At 50.0% G+C, this 18592-nt stretch overlaps 1 protein-coding gene across 1 annotated transcript in view; it reads left to right on the top strand.

The window, feature by feature from the left end:
• Positions 1 to 18592, top strand: part of LOC148134931 (neural cell adhesion molecule L1-like) — a 101588-nt gene that overhangs the window by 54206 nt on the left and 28790 nt on the right. Inside the window, exon 10 of the mRNA XM_087985250.1 lies at positions 13554 to 13720. Coding sequence (XP_087841376.1) covers positions 13554 to 13720 — 167 coding nt within the window. The remainder of the gene's footprint in view (positions 1 to 13553; positions 13721 to 18592) is intronic.

Genomic DNA, 18592 nt, shown 5'->3' with positions numbered 1-18592 from the left:
CAGTGTGTGTGCCTGTGTGAATGTGTGTCCGTGAGTGTGTGTGTCCGTGAGTGTGTGTGTCTGTGAGTGTGTGTGTCTGTATCAGTGTGTCTGTATCAGTGTGTGTGTGTCTGTGTGAATGTGTGTCCGTGAGTGTGTGTGTCTGTGAGTGTGTGTGTCTGTATCAGTGTGTGTGCCTGTGTGAGTGTGTGTCCGTGAGTGTGTGTCCGTGAGTGTGTGTGTCTGTGAGTGTGTGTGTCTGTATCAGTGTGTGTGTGTCTGTGTGAATGTGTGTCCGTATGTGTGTGTCTGTGAGTGTGTGTGTCTGTATCAGTGTGTGTGTGTCTGTGTGAATGTGTGTCTGTGAGTGTGTGTGTCTGTATCAGTGTGTGTGTGTCTGTGTGAATGTGTGTCCGTGTGTGTGTGTGTCTGTGAGTGTGTGTGTCTGTGAGTGTGTGTGTCTGTATCAGTGTGTGTGCCTGTGTGAATGTGTGTCCGTGAGTGTGTGTGTCCGTGAGTGTGTGTGTCCGTGAGTGTGTGTGTCCGTGAGTGTGTGTGTCTGTGAGTGTGTGTCTGTGAGTGTGTGTCTGTGAGTGTGTGTATCTGTGTGAATGTGTGTCCGTGTGTGTCTGTGAGTGTGTGTCTGTGAGTGTGTGTCTCTGTATCAGTGTGTGTGCCTGTGTGAATGTGTGCCTGTGAATGTGTGTCCGTGTGAATGTGTGTCCGTGTGAATGTGTGTCCGTGTGAATGTGTGTCCGTGTGTGTGTGTCCGTGTGTGTGTGTCTGTGAGTGTGTGTGTCTGTGAGTGTGTGTGTCTGTATCAGTGTGTGTGCCTGTGTGAATGTGTGTCCGTGAGTGTGTGTGTCCGTGAGTGTGTGTGTCTGTGAGTGTGTGTGTCTGTGTGAATGTGTGTCTGTGTGAATGTGTGTCCGTGTGAATGTGTGTCCGTGTGTCTGTGAGTGTGTGTGTATCAGTGTGTGTATCAGTGTGTGTGTGACTGTGTGTCTATGTGTGTGTGACTGTGTGTATCTGTGTGTGTCTGTGTGTGTCTGTGTGAATCTGTGTGTATGTCTGTGTGTGAATGTGTGTCTGTGTGATGGTGTGTGTATCTGTGTGTGAGAGTCTGAATGTGTGTGTCACTGTGTGTATGACTGTGCGTGTGACTTGTCTGTGTGTACATGTGCACGCGCGTTTGCCCCTCATGCGTGCAGATGTCTCATGCTGTTACCTGTACAGGTGAGTGTGTGTATCTCTGTCAGACTGTTACCTGTACAGGTGCGTGTGTGTATCTCTCTCAGACTGATCCCTGAACAGGTGAGTGTGTGTATCTCTGTCAGACTGTTACCTGTACAGGTGCGTGTGTGTATCTCTCTCAGACTGATCCCTGAACAGGTGAGTGTGTGTATCTCTGTCAGACTGTTACCTGTACAGGTGCGTGTGTGTATCTCTCTCAGACTGATCCCTGTACAGGTGAGTGTGTGTACCTCTGTCAGACTGATACCTGTACAGGTGCGTGTGTGTATCTCTGTCAGACTGATCCCTGTACAGGTGAGTGTGTGTATCTCTGTCAGACTGTAGCCTGTACAGGTGAGTGTGTGTATCTCTGTCAGACTGATACCTGTACAGGTGAGTGTGTGTATCTCTGTCAGACTGTAGCCTGTACAGGTGAGTGTGTGTATCTCTCTCAGACTGTTACCTGTACAGGTGAGTGTGTGTATCTCTCCCAGACTGATCCCTGTACAGGTGAGTGTGTGTATCTCTGTCAGACTGTTACCTTTACAGGTGCGTGTGTGTATCTCTCTCAGACTGATCCCTGAACAGGTGAGTGTGTGTATCTCTGTCAGACTGTTACCTGTACAGGTGCGTGTGTGTATCTCTCTCAGACTGATCCCTGAACAGGTGAGTGTGTGTATCTCTGTCAGACTGTTACCTGTACAGGTGCGTGTGTGTATCTCTCTCAGACTGATCCCTGTACAGGTGAGTGTGTGTACCTCTGTCAGACTGATACCTGTACAGGTGAGTGTGTGTATCTCTGTCAGACTGATCCCTGTACAGGTGAGTGTGTGTATCTCTGTCAGACTGTAGCCTGTACAGGTGAGTGTGTGTATCTCTGTCAGACTGATACCTGTACAGGTGAGTGTGTGTATCTCTGTCAGACTGTAGCCTGTACAGGTGAGTGTGTGTATCTCTCTCAGACTGTTCCCTGTACAGGTGAGTGTGTGTACCTCTGTCAGACTGTTACCTGTACAGGTGAGTGTGTGTATCTCTGTCAGACTGATCCCTGAACAGGTGAGTGTGTGTATCTCTGTCAGACTGTAGCCTGTACAGGTGAGTGTGTGTATCTCTGTCAGACTGATCCCTGTACAGGTGAGTGTGTGTATCTCTGTCAGACTGTTACCTGTACAGGTACGTGTGTGTATCTCTCTCAGACTGATACCTGTACAGGTGAGTGTGTGTATCTCTGTCAGACTGTTACCTGTACAGGTGAGTGTGTGTATTTCTCCCAGACTGTTCCCTGTACAGGTGTGTGTGTATCTTTGTCAGACTGTTACCTGTACAGGTGAGTGTGTGTATCTGTCTCAGACTGTTACCTGTACAGGTGAGTGTGTGTATCTCTCCCAGACTGATCCCTGTACAGATGAGTGTGTGTATCTCTGTCAGACTGTTACCTGTACAGGTGCGTGTGTGTATCTCTGTCAGACTGATCCCTGTACAGGTGAGTGTGTGTATCTCTGTCAGACTGATCCCTGTACAGGTGCGTGTGTGTATCTCTGTCAGACTGTTACCTGTACAGGTGAGTGTGTGTATCTCTCTCAGACTGTTACCTGTACAGGTGAGTGTGTGTATCTCTGTCAGACTGATCCCTGTACAGGTGAGTGTGTGTATCTCTGTCAGACTGATCCCTGAACAGGTGAGTGTGTGTATCTCTCTCAGACTGTTACCTGTACAGGTGAGTGTGTGTATCTCTCTCAGACTGTTACCGGGACAGGTGAGTGTGTGTATCTCTGTCAGACCGATCCCTGTACAGATGAGTGTGTGTATCTCTGTCAGACTGTTACCGGGACAGGTGAGTGTGTGTATCTCTCTCAGACTGTTACCTGTACAGGTGAGTGTGTGTATCTCTGTCAGACTGATCCCTCTACAGATGAGTGTGTGTACCTCTGTCAGACTGATCCCTGTACAGGTGCGTGTGTGTATCTCTGTCAGACTGATCCCTGTACAGGTGCGTGTGTGTATCTCTCTCAGACTGTTACCGGGACAGGTGAGTGTGTGTATCTCTGTCAGACTGATCCCTGTACAGGTGAGTGTGTGTATCTCTGTCAGACTGTTACCTGAACAGGTGAGTGTGTGTATCTCTGTCAGACTGTTAGCTGTACAGGTGAGTGTGTGTATCTCTGTCAGACTGATCCCTGAACAGGTGTGTGTGTGTATCTCTCTCAGACTGTTACCTGTACAGGTGAGTGTGTGTATCTCTCCCAGACTGATCCCTGTACAGGTGAGTGTGTGTATCTCTGTCAGACTGTTACCTGTACAGGTGCGTGTGTGTATCTCTCTCAGACTGTTACCTTACAGGTGAGTGTGTGTATCTCTCTCAGACTGTTACCTTACAGGTGAGTGTGTGTATCTCTGTCAGACTGTTACCTGTACAGGTGAGTGTGTGTATCTCTCTCAGACTGTGAGCTGTACAGGTGAGTGTGTGTACCTCTGTCAGACTGTTACCTTACAGGTGAGTGTGTGTATCACTCTCAGACTGTGAGCTGTACAGGTGAGTGTGTGTATCTCTGTCAGACTGATCCCTGAACAGGTGAGTGTGTGTATCTCTCTCAGACTGTTACCTGTACAGGTGAGTGTCTGTATCTCTGTCAGACTGATACCTGTACAGGTGAGTGTGTGTACCTCTGTCAGGGTGATCCCTGTACAGGTGAGTGTGTGTATCTCTGTCAGACTGTTACCTGAACAGGTGAGTGTGTGTATCTCTGTCAGACTGATCCCTGAACAGGTGAGTGTGTGTATCTCTCTCAGACTGTTACCTGTACAGGTGAGTGTGTGTATCTCTGTCAGACTGTGATCTGTACAGGTGAGTGTGTGTATCTCTCCCAGACTGATCCTGTACAGGTGAGTGTGTGTATCTCTGTCAGACTGATCCCTGTACAGGTGCGTGTGTGTATCTCTGTCAGACTGATACCTGTACAGGTGAGTGTGTGTATCTCTGTCAGACTGATACCTGTACAGGTGAGTTTGTGTATCTCTGTCAGACTGTTACCTGAACAGGTGAGTGTGTGTATCTCTGTCAGACTGATCCCTGAACAGGTGAGTGTGTGTATCTCTGTCAGACTGTTAGCTGTACAGGTGAGTGTGTGTATCTCTGTCAGACTGATCCCTGAACAGGTGAGTGTGTGTATCTCTCTCAGACTGTTACCTGTACAGGTGAGTGTGTGTATCTCTCCCAGACTGATCCCTGTACAGGTGAGTGTGTGTATCTCTGTCAGACTGTTACCTGAACAGGTGAGTGTGTGTATCTCTCTCAGACTGTGAGCTGTACAGGTGAGTGTGTGTATCTCTGTCAGACTGTTACCTGAACAGGTGAGTGTGTGTATCTCTCTCAGACTGATCCCTGAACAGGTGAGTGTGTGTATCTCTGTCAGACTGATCCCTGAACAGGTGAGTGTGTGTATCTCTGTCAGACTGTTAGCTGTACAGGTGAGTGTGTGTATCTCTGTCAGACTGATCCCTGAACAGGTGAGTGTGTGTATCTCTCTCAGACTGTTACCTGTACAGGTGAGTGTGTGTATCTCTCCCAGACTGATCCCTGTACAGGTGAGTGTGTGTATCTCTGTCAGACTGTTACCTTTACAGGTGAATGTGTGTATCTCTGTCAGACTGATACCTGTACAGGTGAGTGTGTGTATCTCTGTCAGACTGATACCTGTACAGGTGAGTGTGTGTATCTCTGTCAGACTGATACCTGTACAGGTGAGTGTGTGTATCTCTGTCAGACTGATCCCTGTACAGGTGAGTGTGTGTATCTCTGTCAGACTGATACCTGTACAGGTGAGTGTGTGTATCTCTGTCAGACTGATCCCTGTACAGGTGAGTGTGTGTATCTCTGTCAGACTGATCCCTGTACAGGTGAGTGTGTGTATCTCTGTCAGACTGATACCTGTACAGGTGAGTGTGTGTATCTCTGTCAGACTGATACCTGTACAGGTGAGTGTGTGTATCTCTGTCAGACTGATCCCTGTACAGGTGCGTGTGTGTATCTCTCTCAGACTGATCCCTGTACAGGTGAGTGTGTGTATCTCTGTCAGACTGTTACCTGAACAGGTGAGTGTGTGTATCTCTGTCAGACTGTTAGCTGTACAGGTGAGTGTGTGTACCTCTGTCAGACTGTTACCTTACAGGTGAGTGTGTGTATCACTCTCAGACTGTGAGCTGTACAGGTGAGTGTGTGTATCTCTGTCAGACTGATCCCTGAACAGGTGAGTGTGTGTATCTCTCTCAGACTGTTACCTGTACAGGTGAGTGTCTGTATCTCTGTCAGACTGATACCTGTACAGGTGAGTGTGTGTACCTCTGTCAGGGTGATCCCTGTACAGGTGAGTGTGTGTATCTCTGTCAGACTGTTACCTGAACAGGTGAGTGTGTGTATCTCTGTCAGACTGATCCCTGAACAGGTGAGTGTGTGTATCTCTCTCAGACTGTTACCTGTACAGGTGAGTGTGTGTATCTCTGTCAGACTGTGATCTGTACAGGTGAGTGTGTGTATCTCTCCCAGACTGATCCTGTACAGGTGAGTGTGTGTATCTCTGTCAGACTGATCCCTGTACAGGTGCGTGTGTGTATCTCTGTCAGACTGATACCTGTACAGGTGAGTGTGTGTATCTCTGTCAGACTGATACCTGTACAGGTGAGTGTGTGTATCTCTGTCAGACTGTTACCTGAACAGGTGAGTGTGTGTATCTCTGTCAGACTGATCCCTGAACAGGTGAGTGTGTGTATCTCTGTCAGACTGTTAGCTGTACAGGTGAGTGTGTGTATCTCTGTCAGACTGATCCCTGAACAGGTGAGTGTGTGTATCTCTCTCAGACTGTTACCTGTACAGGTGAGTGTGTGTATCTCTCCCAGACTGATCCCTGTACAGGTGAGTGTGTGTATCTCTGTCAGACTGTTACCTGAACAGGTGAGTGTGTGTATCTCTCTCAGACTGTGAGCTGTACAGGTGAGTGTGTGTATCTCTGTCAGACTGTTACCTGAACAGGTGAGTGTGTGTATCTCTGTCAGACTGATCCCTGTACAGGTGAGTGTGTGTATCTCTCTCAGACTGTTACCTGTACAGGTGAGTGTGTGTATCTCTGTCAGACTGATACCTGTACAGGTGAGTGTGTGTATCTCTGTCAGACTGATCCCTGTACAGGTGCGTGTGTGTATCTCTGTCAGACTGATCCTGTACAGATGAGTGTGTGTATCTCTGTCAGACTGATCCCTGAACAGGTGTGTGTGTGTATCTCTCTCAGACTGTTACCTGTACAGGTGAGTGTGTGTATCTCTCCCAGACTGATCCCTGTACAGGTGAGTGTGTGTATCTCTGTCAGACTGTTACCTGTACAGGTGCGTGTGTGTATCTCTCTCAGACTGTTACCTTACAGGTGAGTGTGTGTATCTCTCTCAGACTGTTACCTTACAGGTGAGTGTGTGTATCTCTGTCAGACTGTTACCTGTACAGGTGAGTGTGTGTATCTCTCTCAGACTGTGAGCTGTACAGGTGAGTGTGTGTACCTCTGTCAGACTGTTACCTTACAGGTGAGTGTGTGTATCACTCTCAGACTGTGAGCTGTACAGGTGAGTGTGTGTATCTCTGTCAGACTGATCCCTGAACAGGTGAGTGTGTGTATCTCTCTCAGACTGTTACCTGTACAGGTGAGTGTCTGTATCTCTGTCAGACTGATACCTGTACAGGTGAGTGTGTGTACCTCTGTCAGGGTGATCCCTGTACAGGTGAGTGTGTGTATCTCTGTCAGACTGTTACCTGAACAGGTGAGTGTGTGTATCTCTGTCAGACTGATACCTGTACAGGTGAGTGTGTGTATCTCTCTCAGACTGTTACCTGTACAGGTGAGTGTGTGTATCTCTGTCAGACTGTGATCTGTACAGGTGAGTGTGTGTATCTCTCCCAGACTGATCCTGTACAGGTGAGTGTGTGTATCTCTGTCAGACTGATCCCTGTACAGGTGCGTGTGTGTATCTCTGTCAGACTGATACCTGTACAGGTGAGTGTGTGTATCTCTGTCAGACTGATACCTGTACAGGTGAGTGTGTGTATCTCTGTCAGACTGTTACCTGAACAGGTGAGTGTGTGTATCTCTGTCAGACTGATCCCTGAACAGGTGAGTGTGTGTATCTCTGCCAGACTGTTAGCTGTACAGGTGAGTGTGTGTATCTCTGTCAGACTGATCCCTGAACAGGTGAGTGTGTGTATCTCTCTCAGACTGATACCTGTACAGGTGAGTGTGTGTATCTCTCCCAGACTGATCCCTATACAGGTGAGTGTGTGTATCTCTGTCAGACTGTTACCTGAACAGGTGAGTGTGTGTATCTCTCTCAGACTGTGAGCTGTACAGGTGAGTGTGTGTATCTCTGTCAGACTGTTACCTGAACAGGTGAGTGTGTGTATCTCTCTCAGACTGATCCCTGAACAGGTGAGTGTGTGTATCTCTGTCAGACTGATCCCTGAACAGGTGAGTGTGTGTATCTCTGTCAGACTGTTAGCTGTACAGGTGAGTGTGTGTATCTCTGTCAGACTGATCCCTGAACAGGTGAGTGTGTGTATCTCTCTCAGACTGTTACCTGTACAGGTGAGTGTGTGTATCTCTCCCAGACTGATCCCTGTACAGGTGAGTGTGTGTATCTCTGTCAGACTGTTACCTGTACAGGTGAATGTGTGTATCTCTGTCAGACTGATACCTGTACAGGTGAGTGTGTGTATCTCTGTCAGACTGATACCTGTACAGGTGAGTGTGTGTATCTCTGTCAGACTGATACCTGTACAGGTGAGTGTGTGTATCTCTGTCAGACTGATCCCTGTACAGGTGAGTGTGTGTATCTCTCTCAGACTGTTACCTGTACAGGTGAGTGTGTGTATCTCTGTCAGACTGATACCTGTACAGGTGAGTGTGTGTATCTCTGTCAGACTGATCCCTGTACAGGTGAGTGTGTGTATCTCTGTCAGACTGATACCTGTACAGGTGAGTGTGTGTATCTCTGTCAGACTGTTACCTGTACAGGTGAGTGTGTGTATCTCTGTCAGACTGATCCCTGTACAGGTGAGTGTGTGTATCTCTGTCAGACTGATACCTGTACAGGTGAGTGTGTGTATCTCTGTCAGACTGATACCTGTACAGGTGAGTGTGTGTATCTCTGTCAGACTGATCCCTGTACAGGTGCGTGTGTGTATCTCTCTCAGACTGATCCCTGTACAGGTGAGTGTGTGTATCTCTGTCAGACTGTTACCTGAACAGGTGAGTGTGTGTATCTCTGTCAGACTGTTAGCTGTACAGGTGAGTGTGTGTACCTCTGTCAGACTGTTACCTTACAGGTGAGTGTGTGTATCACTCTCAGACTGTGAGCTGTACAGGTGAGTGTGTGTATCTCTGTCAGACTGATCCCTGAACAGGTGAGTGTGTGTATCTCTCTCAGACTGTTACCTGTACAGGTGAGTGTCTGTATCTCTGTCAGACTGATACCTGTACAGGTGAGTGTGTGTACCTCTGTCAGGGTGATCCCTGTACAGGTGAGTGTGTGTATCTCTGTCAGACTGTTACCTGAACAGGTGAGTGTGTGTATCTCTGTCAGACTGATCCCTGAACAGGTGAGTGTGTGTATCTCTCTCAGACTGTTACCTGTACAGGTGAGTGTGTGTATCTCTGTCAGACTGTGATCTGTACAGGTGAGTGTGTGTATCTCTCCCAGACTGATCCTGTACAGGTGAGTGTGTGTATCTCTGTCAGACTGATCCCTGTACAGGTGCGTGTGTGTATCTCTGTCAGACTGATACCTGTACAGGTGAGTGTGTGTATCTCTGTCAGACTGATACCTGTACAGGTGAGTGTGTGTATCTCTGTCAGACTGTTACCTGAACAGGTGAGTGTGTGTATCTCTGTCAGACTGATCCCTGAACAGGTGAGTGTGTGTATCTCTGTCAGACTGTTAGCTGTACAGGTGAGTGTGTGTATCTCTGTCAGACTGATCCCTGAACAGGTGAGTGTGTGTATCTCTCTCAGACTGTTACCTGTACAGGTGAGTGTGTGTATCTCTCCCAGACTGATCCCTGTACAGGTGAGTGTGTGTATCTCTGTCAGACTGTTACCTGAACAGGTGAGTGTGTGTATCTCTCTCAGACTGTGAGCTGTACAGGTGAGTGTGTGTATCTCTGTCAGACTGTTACCTGAACAGGTGAGTGTGTGTATCTCTCTCAGACTGATCCCTGAACAGGTGAGTGTGTGTATCTCTGTCAGACTGATCCCTGAACAGGTGAGTGTGTGTATCTCTGTCAGACTGTTAGCTGTACAGGTGAGTGTGTGTATCTCTGTCAGACTGATCCCTGAACAGGTGAGTGTGTGTATCTCTCTCAGACTGTTACCTGTACAGGTGAGTGTGTGTATCTCTCCCAGACTGATCCCTGTACAGGTGAGTGTGTGTATCTCTGTCAGACTGTTACCTGTATAGGTGAATGTGTGTATCTCTGTCAGACTGATACCTGTACAGGTGAGTGTGTGCATCTCTGTCAGACTGATACCTGTACAGGTGAGTGTGTGTATCTCTGTCAGACTGATACCTGTACAGGTGAGTGTGTGTATCTCTGTCAGACTGATCCCTGTACAGGTGAGTGTGTGTATCTCTCTCAGACTGTTACCTGTACAGGTGAGTGTGTGTATCTCTGTCAGACTGATCCCTGTACAGGTGAGTGTGTGTATCTCTGTCAGACTGATACCTGTACAGGTGAGTGTGTGTATCTCTGTCAGACTGATCCCTGTACAGGTGAGTGTGTGTATCTCTGTCAGACTGATACCTGTACAGGTGAGTGTGTGTATCTCTGTCAGACTGATACCTGTACAGGTGAGTGTGTGTATCTCTGTCAGACTGATCCCTGTACAGGTGCGTGTGTGTATCTCTCTCAGACTGATCCCTGTACAGGTGAGTGTGTGTATCTCTGTCAGACTGATACCTGTACAGGTGAGTGTGTGTATCTCTCTCAGACTGTTACCTGTACAGGTGAGTGTGTGTATCTCTGTCAGACTGATCCCTGTACAGGTGAGTGTGTGTATCTCTCTCAGACTGTTACCTGTACAGGTGAGTGTGTGTATCTCTGTCAGACTGATACCTGTACAGGTGAGTGTGTGTATCTCTGTCAGACTGATCCCTGTACAGGTGCGTGTGTGTATATCTCTCAGACTGATCCCTGTACAGGTGAGTGTGTGTATCTCTGTCAGACTGATACCTGTACAGGTGAGTGTGTGTATCTCTCTCAGACTGTTACCTGTACAGGTGCGTGTGTGTATCTCTCTCAGACTGATCCCTGTACAGGTGCGTGTGTGTGTATCTCTGTCAGACTGATCCCTGAACAGGTGAGTGTGTGTATCTCTCTCAGACTGTTACCTGTACAGGTGAGTGTGTGTATCTCTGTCAGACTGATCCCTGTACAGGTGAGTGTGTGTATCTCTGTCAGACTGATCCCTGAACAGGTGAGTGTGTGTATCTCTGTCAGACTGTTACCTGTACAGGTGAGTGTGTGTATCTCTCTCAGACTGTAGTCTGTACAGGTGAGTGTGTGTTTATCTCTGTCAGACTGATCCCTGAACAGGTGAGTGTGTGTATCTCTGTCAGACTGAACCCTGTACAGGTGCGTGTGTGTATCTCTGTCAGACTGATCCCTGTACAGGTGAGTGTGTGTATCTCTGTCAGACTGTTACCTGTACAGGTGAGTGTGTGTATCTCTGTCAGACTGTTACCTGAACAGGTGAGCGTGTGTATCTCTCTCAGACTGATCCCTGAACAGGTGAGTGTGTGTATCTCTGTCAGACTGATCCCTGAACAGGTGAGTGTGTGTATCTCTGTCAGACTGTTAGCTGTACAGGTGAGTGTGTGTATCTCTGTCAGACTGATCCCTGAACAGGTGAGTGTGTGTATCTCTCTCAGACTGTTACCTGTACAGGTGAGTGTGTGTATCTCTCCCAGACTGATCCCTGTACAGGTGAGTGTGTGTATCTCTGTCAGACTGTTACCTGTACAGGTGAATGTGTGTATCTCTGTCAGACTGATACCTGTACAGGTGAGTGTGTGTATCTCTCTCAGACTGATCCCTGAACAGGTGAGTGTGTGTATCTCTGTCAGACTGATCCCTGAACAGGTGAGTGTGTGTATCTCTGTCAGACTGATACCTGTACAGGTGAGTGTGTGTATCTCTCTCAGACTGTTACCTGTACAGGTGAGTGTGTGTATCTCTGTCAGACTGTTACCTGAACAGGTGAGCGTGTGTATCTCTCTCAGACTGATCCCTGAACAGGTGAGTGTGTGTATCTCTGTCAGACTGATCCCTGAACAGGTGAGTGTGTGTATCTCTGTCAGACTGTTAGCTGTACAGGTGAGTGTGTGTATCTCTGTCAGACTGATCCCTGAACAGGTGAGTGTGTGTATCTCTCTCAGACTGTTACCTGTACAGGTGAGTGTGTGTATCTCTCCCAGACTGATCCCTGTACAGGTGAGTGTGTGTATCTCTGTCAGACTGTTACCTGTACAGGTGAATGTGTGTATCTCTGTCAGACTGATACCTGTACAGGTGAGTGTGTGTATCTCTGTCAGACTGATACCTGTACAGGTGAGTGTGTGTATCTCTGTCAGACTGATACCTGTACAGGTGAGTGTGTGTATCTCTGTCAGACTGATCCTGTACAGATGAGTGTGTGTATCTCTGTCAGACTGATCCCTGTACAGGTGAGTGTGTGTATCTCTGTCAGACTGATACCTGTACAGGTGAGTGTGTGTATCTCTGTCAGACTGATCCCTGTACAGGTGAGTGTGTGTATCTCTGTCAGACTGATCCCTGTACAGGTGAGTGTGTGTATCTCTGTCAGACTGATCCCTGTACAGGTGAGTGTGTGTATCTCTGTCAGACTGATACCTGTACAGGTGAGTGTGTGTATCTCTGTCAGACTGATCCCTGTACAGGTGCGTGTGTGTATCTCTCTCAGACTGATCCCTGTACAGGTGAGTGTGTGTATCTCTGTCAGACTGATACCTGTACAGGTGAGTGTGTGTATCTCTCTCAGACTGTTACCTGTACAGGTGAGTGTGTGTATCTCTGTCAGACTGATCCCTGTACAGGTGCGTGTGTGTATCTCTCTCAGACTGATCCCTGTACAGGTGCGTGTGTGTGTATCTCTGTCAGACTGATCCCTGAACAGGTGAGTGTGTGTATCTCTCTCAGACTGTTACCTGTACAGGTGAGTGTGTGTATCTCTGTCAGACTGATCCCTGTACAGGTGAGTGTGTGTATCTCTGTCAGACTGATCCCTGAACAGGTGAGTGTGTGTATCTCTCTCAGACTGTTACCTGTACAGGTGAGTGTGTGTATCTCTCTCAGACTGTTACCTGTACAGGTGAGTGTGTGTTTATCTCTGTCAGACTGATCCCTGAACAGGTGAGTGTGTGTATCTCTGTCAGACTGAACCCTGTACAGGTGCGTGTGTGTATCTCTGTCAGACTGACCCCTGTACAGGTGAGTGTGTGTATCTGTGTCAGACTGTTACCTGTACAGTTGAGTGTGTGTATCTCTCTCAGACTGTAGTCTGTACAGGTACATTTGTGTATCTCTCTCAGACTGTTACCTGTACAGGTGCGTGTGTGAATCTCTGTCAGACTGATAACCGGTACAGGTGAATGTGTGTATCTCGCTCTGACTGTGACCTATACAGGTGAGTGTGTGTATATCTCTCTCAGACCCAGAACAATACATGTATCACATTTAGGTTAGCTCACTGAGCTGGAAGGTTCGTTTTTCAGATGTTTTGTCACCATACTGAGTAACGTCATCAGTGAGCCTCCGGACGGAGCACTTGTGGTGTGGCCCACTTTCTATTTCTGTGTTCGGTTTCCTTGTGTGGGTGGTGTCATTTCCTGTGGCGACGTCACTGACCCACGGAAACCCGAACACACAAACAGAAAGTGGGCCACACCAACAGTGCTCCGTCCGGAGGCTCACTGATGACGTTCCCCTGGTACGGTGGCGAAACGTCTCAAAACCACCCCCCCCCCCCCCCCCCCCCCCCCACCACCTCCAGCGACCTGACCCACATCCAGAACCTCAACCTGAGTCACACGTCCTCTCCCAAATCGCTACTCCCTGGGTCCTTGCATGAATACTCTCACCTCAGTCCCATGGGTATCTTTCTCCCCCAGGTCAGGGAGCTCAATACGAGGGGTCGCGTGGCGCGACAGGGGATTGTGGGTGGCCGTCCGAACATTGGAATTGACCTGTTGTTTTTTCCCCTGGGGTGGGTTGGGGGTCTTGGGCTCTCCAGGACAAAAGAAGGGGTGGAGGCGGTTTTGCAGGATCACCGGTATTTCCTGAACACCAGCGGGACGCTCCGCATCAACGCCACACGCACGTCCGACGCTGGAATCTTCACGTGCAACGCGTCAAACACAGTCGGAACGGACAGTATCACAGCCACCCTGACCGTCAAAAGTAAGGCCGAGAGGGAGATTGCTCATCAGGAAGGGGGAATCGAGGGGTTATATTCCAGGCCGAGGGGTTTAATCAGGAAGGGGAATCGAGGGGTTATATTCCAGGCAGAGGGGTTTATTCAGGAAGGGGAATCGAGGGGTTATATTCCAGGCTGAGGGGTTTAATCAGGAAGGGGGAATCGAGGGGTTATATTCCAGGCTGAGGGGTTTAATCAGGAAGGGGAATCGAGGGGTTATATTCCAGGCCGAGGGGTTTAATCAGGAAGGGGAATCGAGGGGTTATATTCCAGGCCGAGGGTTTAATCAGGAAGGGGAATCGAGGGGTTATATTCCAGGCCGAGGGGTTTAATCAGGAAGGGGGAATCGAGGGGTTATATTCCAGGCTGAGGGGTTTAATCACGAAGGGGGAATCGAGGGGATATATTCCAGGCCGAGGGGTTTAATCAGGAAGGGGAATCGAGGGGTTATATTCCAGGCAGAGGGGTTTAATCGGGAAGGGGGAATCGAGGGGTTATATTCCAGGTCGAGGGGTTTAATCAGGAAGGGGGAATCGAGGGGTTATATTCCAGGCCGAGGGGTTTAATCAGGAACGGGGAATCGAGGTGTTATATTCCAGGCCGAGGGGTTTAATCGGGAAGGGGGAATCGAGGGGTTATATTCCAGGCAGAGGGGTTTAATCGGGAAGGGGGAATCGAGGGGTTATATTCCAGGCCGAGGGGTTTAATCAGGAAGGGGAATCGAGGGGTTATATTCCAGGCCGAGGGGTTTAATCGGGAAGGGGGAATCGAGGGGTTATATTCCAGGTCGAGGGGTTTAATCAGGAAGGGGGAATCGAGGGGTTATATTCCAGGCCGAGGGGTTTAATCGGGAAGGGGGAATCGAGGGGTTATATTCCAGGCAGAGGGGTTTAATCGGGAAGGGGGAATCGAGGGGTTATATTCCAGGCAGAGGGGTTTAATCGGGAAGGGGGAATCGAGGGGTTATATTCCAGGCCGAGGGGTTTAATCGGGAAGGGGGAATCGAGGGGTTATATTCCAGGCCGAGGGGTTTAATCGGGAAGGGGGAATCGAGGGGTTATATTCCAGGCCGAGGGGTTTAATCGGGAAGGGGGAATCGAGGGGTTATATTCCAGGCCGAGGGGTTTAATCGGGAAGGGTGAATCGAGGGGTTATATTCCAGGCCGAGGGGTTTAATCGGGAAGGGGGAATCGAGGGGTTATATTCCAGGCCGAGGGGTTTAATCGGGAAGTGTGAATCGAGGGGTTATATTCCAGGCCGAGGGGTTTAATCGGGAAGGGGGAATCGAGGGGTTATATTCCAGGCCGAGGGGTTTAATCAGGAAGGGGGAATCGAGGGGTTATATTCCAGGCCGAGGGGTTTAATCAGGAAGGGGAATCGAGGGGTTATATTCCAGGCCGAGGGGTTTAATCAGGAAGGGGGAATCGAGGGGTTATATTCCAGGCCGAGGGGTTTAATCAGGAAGGGGAATCGAGGGGTTATATTCCAGGCCGAGGGGTTTAATCAGGAAGGGGGAATCGAGGGGTTATATTCCAGGCTGAGGGGTTTAATCGGGAAGGGGAATCGAGGGGATATATTCCAGGCCGAGGGGTTTAATCAGGAAGGGGAATCGAGGGGTTATATTCCAGGCCGAGGGGTTTAATCAGGAAGGGGGAATCGAGGGGTTATATTCCAGGCCGAGGGGTTTAATCAGGAAGGGGGAATCGAGGGGTTATATTCCAGGCCGAGGGGTTTAATCAGGAAGGGGGAATCGAGGGGTTATATTCCAGGCCGAGGGGTTTAATCAGGAAGGGGGAATCGAGGGGTTATATTCCAGGCCGAGGGGTTTAATCAGGAAGGGGGAATCGAGGGGTTATATTCCAGGCCGAGGGGTTTAATCAGGAAGGGGGAATCGAGGGGTTATATTCCAGGCCGAGGGGTTTAATCAGGAAGGGGAATCGAGGGGTTATATTCCAGGCCGAGGGGTTTAATCAGGAAGGGGGAATCGAGGGGTTATATTCCAGGCTGAGGGGTTTAATCGGGAAGGGGAATCGAGGGGATATATTCCAGGCCGAGGGGTTTAATCAGGAAGGGGAATCGAGGGGTTATATTCCAGGCCGAGGGGTTTAATCAGGAAGGGGGAATCGAGGGGTTATATTCCAGGCTGAGGGGTTTAATCAGGAAGGGGAATCGAGGGGATATATTCCAGGCCGAGGGGTTTAATCAGGAAGGAGAATCGAGGGGTTATATTCCAGGCCGAGGGGTTTAATCAGGAAGGGGAATCGAGGGGTTATATTCCAGGCCGAGGGGTTTAATCAGGAAGGGGGAATCGAGGGGTTATATTCCAGGCCGAGGGGTTTAATCAGGAAGGGGGAATCGAGGGGTTATATTCCAGGCCGAGGGGTTTAATCAGGAAGGGGGAATCGAGGGGTTATATTGTATGATGAGGAGGTGATGCTGGAGAAATGGCCGTGAGCAGGTCATTCATTGGAAGCAGAAGTGGGCCATTCGGCCCCTTGTGTCTGTCCTGCCATTCTGTCGGACAATGGCCCACTCAATCTCCATGTCCCTCGCTTTCTCTCCCGTCCCGCCCCACCTCCCAGCCCCCACTCTGTCCCTTTGCTCCATTCAGCCCCGAACGAACCTCCTGCAACCCCCTTCTCGAAACTGGTCAGAGTTCACGCGACACAGAGGTGCCGGCCATTCGGCCCATCGAGCCTGACCTGGCATTCCGTGAAACGGCGGCTCACTGTCGAACGCTTGCCCCCAACCCCGCACCCATTCCCGACTTCCCTCCCCACTCCCTGCCCCACCTTCCGACGTTCTCTCCCCGCCCCCCCCCCCCCAATACCCTTTTGGAATTACATCCAACTCCGTCTGGGAAATGTGCAATGTTCCAGCCCCCGACCGCAGAGAATCCCACAGGCTCCCTCCCCCCACTCTCTGGGTGAAGATGCTTCTCCCCATCTCAGTCCAACCCTGTCTCCTTTAGCCCCCCCTGGGTCTGAGGTGATGAGGAACAACCTTGCTGCGCTGCCAACCACTCCCCCGTCTAGTCCTGTTAGAATTTGATCAGTTTGATCAGATCCCCCTCCTCGTTCTTCTAACTCCAGTGAATATAATCCCGGACTGATCCAGTCTCTCTCCCTGCGGTCTGTCCCATGAATCAGCCTTCCTCTGGAGCCAGAACTACCTTCCCTCAGATACAGAGACCCCCGACACTGGCCCCCACAATGCTCTGGGAGCGGTGGTCTTTTCCCTGTACAATCAACCACAGTGGGACATCCCTCGCTCCTGGGCTCCAACACTCTCCTGACGGAGTCCAGCGCTTCCGTTAGCCTTCCTCGCCGTCCAAGAGAGAGCAGGAAGCGTTGTTGAAGCTCGGATCGAATCTTCCTTTGCACGGTAAAGGGTTACGGTGAGGGGGCAGGGTGGTCAGTGGAGCCAACACTAGGGAAACATCGCACATGGTCTTACTGAACAGCTCAAAGGGTCAGACAGTCTACTCCTGTTTCTTATATTTTTAAAAGGTATTGGGGGGACGCGGTGGCTCAGTGGTTAGCGCTGCTGCCTCATGGCGCCAGGGACCCGGGTTCAATCCAATCCTCGGGCAACTGTCTGTGTGGAGTTTGCACATTCTCTTCCTGTGTCTGTGTGAGTTTCCTCCGGGTGCTCCCACTGTCCAAAGATGAGCAGGTTAGGGTGGGATTGGCCGTGCTAAATTGTCCCCGTAGTGCCCAGGGATGTGTAGGTTAGGGTGGATTGGCCGTGCTAAATTGTCCCATAGTGCCCAGGGATGTGCAGGTTAGGGTGGGATTGGCCGTGCTAAATTGTCCCCGTAGTGCCCAGGGATGTGCAGGTTAGGGTGGATTGGCCGTGCTAAATTGTCCCATAGTGCCCAGGGATGTGCAGGTTAGGGTGGATTGGCCGTGCTAAATTGTCCCGTAGTGCCCAGGGATGTGCAGGTTAGGGTGGATTGGCCGTGCTAAATTGTCCCCGTAGTGCCCAGGGATGTGCAGGTTAGGATGGATTGGCCGTGCTAAATTGTCCCGTAGTGCCCAGGGATGTGCAGGTTAGGGTGGATTGGCCGTGCTAAATTGTCCCGTAGTGCCCAGGGATGTGCAGGTTAGGGTGGGTTGGCCGTGCTAAATTGTCCCGTAGTGCCCAGGGATGTGCAGGTTAGGGTGGATTGGCCGTGCTAAATTGTCCCCGTAGTGCCCATGATGTGCAGGTTAGGGTGGATTGACCGTGCTAAATTGTCCCCGTAGTGCCCAGGGATGTGCGGGTTAGAGTGGATTGGCCGTGCTAAATTGTCCCCGTAGTGCCCAGGGATGTGCAGGTTAGGGTGGATTGGCCGTGCTAAATTGTCCCCGTAGTGCCCAGTGATGTGCAGGTTAGGGTGGATTGGCCGTGCTAAATTGTCCCCGTATTGCCCAGGGATGTGCAGGTTAGGGTGGATTGGCCGTGCTAAATTGTCCCATAGTGCCCCGGGATGTACAGGTTAGGGTGGATTGGCCGTGCTAAATTGTCACCGTAGTGCCCAGGGATGTGCAGGTTAGGGTGGATTGGCCGTGCTAAATTGTCCCCGTAGTGCCCAGGGATGTACAGGTTAGGGTGGATTGGCCGTGCTAAATTGTCCCCGTAGTGCCCAGGGATGTGCAGGTTAGGGTGGATTGGCCGTGCTAAATTGTCCCTGTAGTGCCCAGGGATGTGCAGGTTAGGGTGGATTGGCCGTGCTAAATTGTCCCCGTATTGCCCAGGGATGTGCAGGTTAGGGTGGATTGGCCGTGCTAAATTGTCCCATAGTGCCCAGGGATGTGCAGGTTAGGGTGGGATTGACCGTGCTAAATTGTCCCGTAGTGCCCAGGGATGTACAG

The sequence above is a fragment of the Chiloscyllium plagiosum genome, unplaced genomic scaffold (assembly GCF_037043375.1).
Source record: "Chiloscyllium plagiosum isolate Xiang-an unplaced genomic scaffold, Cpla_swu_hap1 HiC_scaffold_51, whole genome shotgun sequence".
Lineage (NCBI taxonomy): Eukaryota > Metazoa > Chordata > Chondrichthyes > Orectolobiformes > Hemiscylliidae > Chiloscyllium > Chiloscyllium plagiosum.
This window is presented reverse-complemented; position numbering and strand designations above follow the sequence as displayed.